Source organism: Sinocyclocheilus anshuiensis, unplaced genomic scaffold, assembly GCF_001515605.1.
Source record: "Sinocyclocheilus anshuiensis isolate Anshui unplaced genomic scaffold, SAMN03320099.WGS_v1.1 scaffold326, whole genome shotgun sequence".
NCBI classification, from domain to species: Eukaryota; Metazoa; Chordata; class Actinopteri; order Cypriniformes; family Cyprinidae; genus Sinocyclocheilus; species Sinocyclocheilus anshuiensis.
Genome location: NW_015546098.1, coordinates 678,676 through 683,032, shown reverse-complemented (window position 1 = coordinate 683,032; position 4,357 = coordinate 678,676). Strand labels below are relative to the sequence as shown.

Sequence of the window (4,357 nt, the reverse complement as noted above, 5' to 3'; positions counted from 1 at the left end):
ACCACAAAAGAGCGTCCCTGACACAAGATCTTCAGTATGAAGTGTCATTCTGTCCTGACAGGTTCTCACTGTAGTCTAGTACCTGACACACCTGAGCCATCCCCCCTTCTCGCCGCACTGCGCATGCGCAGCTAGCAGCTCTTAGGGTTGCCAAGTCCGCGGGTTTCCCGCGGAACTGGGCTACTTTAACACGTAACAAAATCTATAAGTGTAAAAAAAACATGCACAGACAAATCCAAATTAAATTATCATTAAATAATATTGACTATCATATTTCAATGCTTAACTGACTGATGTTAAGTGTACTTTCAGATATTTATAAACTATATTTTATAACTAGTTTTTAGGAGGGACAACTATATTTTTAGTTGTCCCCCCTAAAAATATGATTAAAAACCAGTCTGTGCATTTAAATAATTGTGTAAGTAGTAAAACAATGCAAACGGGGCAAAAATGCATTTTAAGTTTAGAAACATTTTGAGTCTCCCCCTCCCTTGCCTCAGTGCTTTGGTCCAAATGCCTGCTTTCCTCTTTTACATCACCTCAGTTGCTGAGTCCGTGGTTTTCCCGCGGAACTGGGCTACTTTAACACTGTTGCCGCGGGTTGTTTTCATGTCCGCTGGTTGAAGCGACCCCAATTATGTGATGTTTAGCCACCGGAATGCAAATTTAAACAGGGAAACCCTACCAAAAAAGTGTATTTTACATGTATTTTACCCCCCGGAACGCGACTGGCTAGTTTTGAGTAGCAATTAGGAGGGTTTTGTTCTGAAAGCCTGGCAACCCTGAGCTCTACTGTCATGGCGGAGACGGAGCGGAGTAGGAGCTGATTCAGGAAGAGATGGCGCTGTAAAGTGGGTTACCGCTGAAACTTCACTCCAGCAGTTCCCACAGCGACCGAGAGGATTGTCTTCTCTTCGGAGGGATCCCTGAAAGCCAATGTCGGACGTTTCTTGCCTTATAGTTTGTAGTTTTTTGCGGCTTATCGGTGCGACTAACGTTACCTGCGCGGAATCTCTTCAGCATCGCTGTTTCCTGTTTGACGCGCAAACACTTCAATTACATTTTTGTTTAAATGTCTTTACTTTATTAATCCGGCCGAGTTTGACACGCGTTGTGTTTCGTATCTAGACTCACCACAGCGCGGTTTTGTCCTCCTTTTGACAAGTTTATAGCTGTTTTTCTTCTCCACAGTAGAATAATTCCTGTCAGTCAGGTTAGTGACATCAACCGGCGCTTCCCGCCGAAATTAACGGATAAACTGGCCTTGAATGGAGACCAGGACCTGTTCTTCACCTCTGTCAACTTAACGTTAACGAGACATTTCCGTACGTTTCCCCGTAGTTTAACTCGACGGTAGGGTCAGACAGGTGTCCCACCTGTTCCCCTATCACCTGTCTCCGTCATGGCGAGCGCAGGTGACAGCGCTGTCGGGATTCCCATCCGAGGAATCCGCATGAAGTTCGCCGTGCTAGCGGGGCTCCTGGAGGCTGGTGAAGTCTCCAACCGGGACATTGTGGAGACGATCTTCAATCTGGTAAGCTGATTAAAGCCTTTAAATAAGGATCTAACGACACCGTGGCGGGACAAGACCAAATGTTTAGACTCTAGCTGCGACTCTAACTATACACTTACAAAGCAGAAAGTGGAGCTGTGTGGCCTAATGGTTAAAAGTCTGCTGCCTGGTTCGAATCCCAGTTTGGCTGATGTATATAGTGCCCCCATTGTGTCCTTGATCAAGACACTAATGTCAGGGGACTGAACCTTTAATAAGTGGATAGAAGGACATGTCGTATATTTGATGTGAATAAAGAAATGCAATGCACACTCTCAGAAAATGGTCTCTTTAGGGGTATAACAGCTTGTCACTGGGGCTGAAAAGCCCTTTGCCCTCTGAAGATTTTTAGGATAATTCTATATACACATTCCCTTTCAGGTCATGATGTATAACTGTATACAATAGCTGGAGTGGAGCAGGTTTATCAACTTATATTTATATGCATTTTATGTATGTAGTATGTTATGCTCAGTGATTAACATATAAATAACATCTGCACCTAACTGCACACTTTTAGGCCTTTGAATAATATTGTTTTTTTTCTCCTCACATGTGAGCTCCATATTCTCACTGTATCATACTCTATGGGCCATAGAAGTCTATCATATCAAATATGATATAAAACATGTATGCAAAAATATTTTATTTTTTGTCTCGTACCTTATTTACCCCTGAAAGCTTCGTAGTAGTATCTTAAGGGTACATATTATTACTAATATGCCCCTTTTAGGGACATATAGAGGTACAAAGTCATCCCTTTCATAGTACTGCCCCAGTGACAAGCTGTTGTACCCCTAAAGGTGTAATTACTGAAAATTTTGTCTGACAGTGTAGGCTATATAACTACCTGTTTTATAGCATGGACTTTTATACATCCTCACACAAAAAAAAAAAAAGTATATATATATTTTTTGGAATCCTAGTATTTTTACGCAAAGGCGTGGAGTTATTTGTGAAACTCTGTTAATATTGTGTGCATTTGTAAAGGTGGGCTCTGTTTTCTGCTGTGTTTCTAGCGATGTGGTGTTGTCTTTAAAGCTTGATCAACCTGTTTCTATACACACTGCTTGTTTTAGATCGTTTTTCCCTGCTCCTGTCATTGCAGACAGTCCTAATGTGAAGCTATTATCCATTAATCCATGATAAAGGATTACAGGGTGTGAGGAAGAAACCTGGGTTGATTTAAATTTTTTAGCAGTGACCTGATATTCACCCTCCTTGAAATGATGGCAGTGCTTTGTCAGCTTTAAACTTGTCTTGCAGTTTCCATGGAGTGTGTATGGTACAAAATCAAATGTAGAGAGCAGAATGTCTCATGTAGCTTTCTTTGGCAGTTCACAGATCACTTCAGCACAGCTCCATGATGTAATAACAGCTCTTCTCTGTTGACCAGCCCCACACACAAGGAAGTCAGTAGCACTTTCTGGAAATTGCACACTTTTTTTTTCACCTCCCACGTCCACAAGCCAGTTGAAAGCCCCTGTTATACATTAGCCGAGTTTCAAGCATGAGTGAGGGCCTGTATGTGGCCCACAATGTAGCTGAAACTGATTGGGAGAGATTTGCATTGCAGGTCCTGTAGTGTTGAAATGACATTGCAGAATGAATGAATGAGAGGAAGAAGGAAGTAAGAAAGAAACGTGCTGCAACAATGTGCTGATGTAACACAGCTTGAGGCAAAAGGCACACTAGACCTCATAGGTGACATGTAGCCTACATGCACACATTGCTCTAACCTTGCCTCTAATATAAGGCTTTATAATTGAATGCAGTGCCCTTAAATGGATAAGTCACTTGCAGTGCAAAAACTCACCCATTTGTTATTCTAAATCTGTATGAATTTTGATATGTTTAGCAGAATGTATGAGCTGCTCTTGTTTATACAGTGAAAGTGAAAGGGGACCAGGCCCCAAAAAGGACATAAAGCACCGTAAAATAATCAAAAACAGACTGTATTCCATGTCTTTCATATGATAGCTTTGTATGAGGAACCGATTGTTAACCGTTAACTGACAAGATTATTTTAAATTAGAATTTAATTAAATTAGAAAGGATAAGTGTGTGACCCTGTTAAAAAATACTAACATTTGTTTCCCGGGGATTAATTTTACACGCGCAAAAAGCAGCAAACAACAGAACACGAGGATTCACATGGTCATCATATATGCACCTGCAGCGCTTCTGCGAGCGGTAGCCTATAGCCTATATAACGAATAAATAGGCCTATACGAGAAACATATTTTTACTTAAATAATAAATTAAGAAAATGAAAGAAAAACTGTGCAACAAGTAGCGTAGCCTATATACAGTGCTTCGGTTCATTTTTGTGCTGCGCGAAAGGAAACAGACGGCAGAAAGCGACTTCCTATTTTTCTTTAGGCTTATTTTACAAAAGCACAAAGATTTGTTTTTATTGTGAATATACACAAATAAAGGCAAACCTTTTACAATTCCGATTATCTTTAGGACTAAAAGGAGTAGTTTCTTCCACTGTTAGAAGGAAAACAATTCAAGTGATTGCACCAGCGCCGCATGCGCACACACAGTTAAGCTTTGCTACCTTGACAATGCAGCCTGTTCATTATCATAATACAATACAGTCAGTCAAACATATGGAAAAAAAAACTCTTTAGTAAAAAAAAATATGTAGTAAAATCTTTGCCGTTAAGTGTTATCACAGTACCGTCGTGATGTTATGCAAAACATTTTGTTTTACGTGGATATTGGAACGCGAGTGAAGTACATAATAAATAATAATTTGCCATTCAAATACATCGCGAATACGGAAACATTTGATTT

General features: G+C 40.4%; 1 protein-coding gene across 1 annotated transcript in view; it reads left to right on the top strand.

Moving 5' to 3' along the window:
• Positions 1-757: 757 nt before the first annotated feature.
• Positions 758-4,357, top strand: part of LOC107700305 (lipopolysaccharide-responsive and beige-like anchor protein) — a 251,983-nt gene continuing 248,383 nt past the window's right edge. The window contains exon 1 of the mRNA XM_016501927.1: positions 758-1,537. Coding sequence (XP_016357413.1) covers positions 1,406-1,537 — 132 coding nt within the window. The 5' untranslated portion in view covers positions 758-1,405. The remainder of the gene's footprint in view (positions 1,538-4,357) is intronic.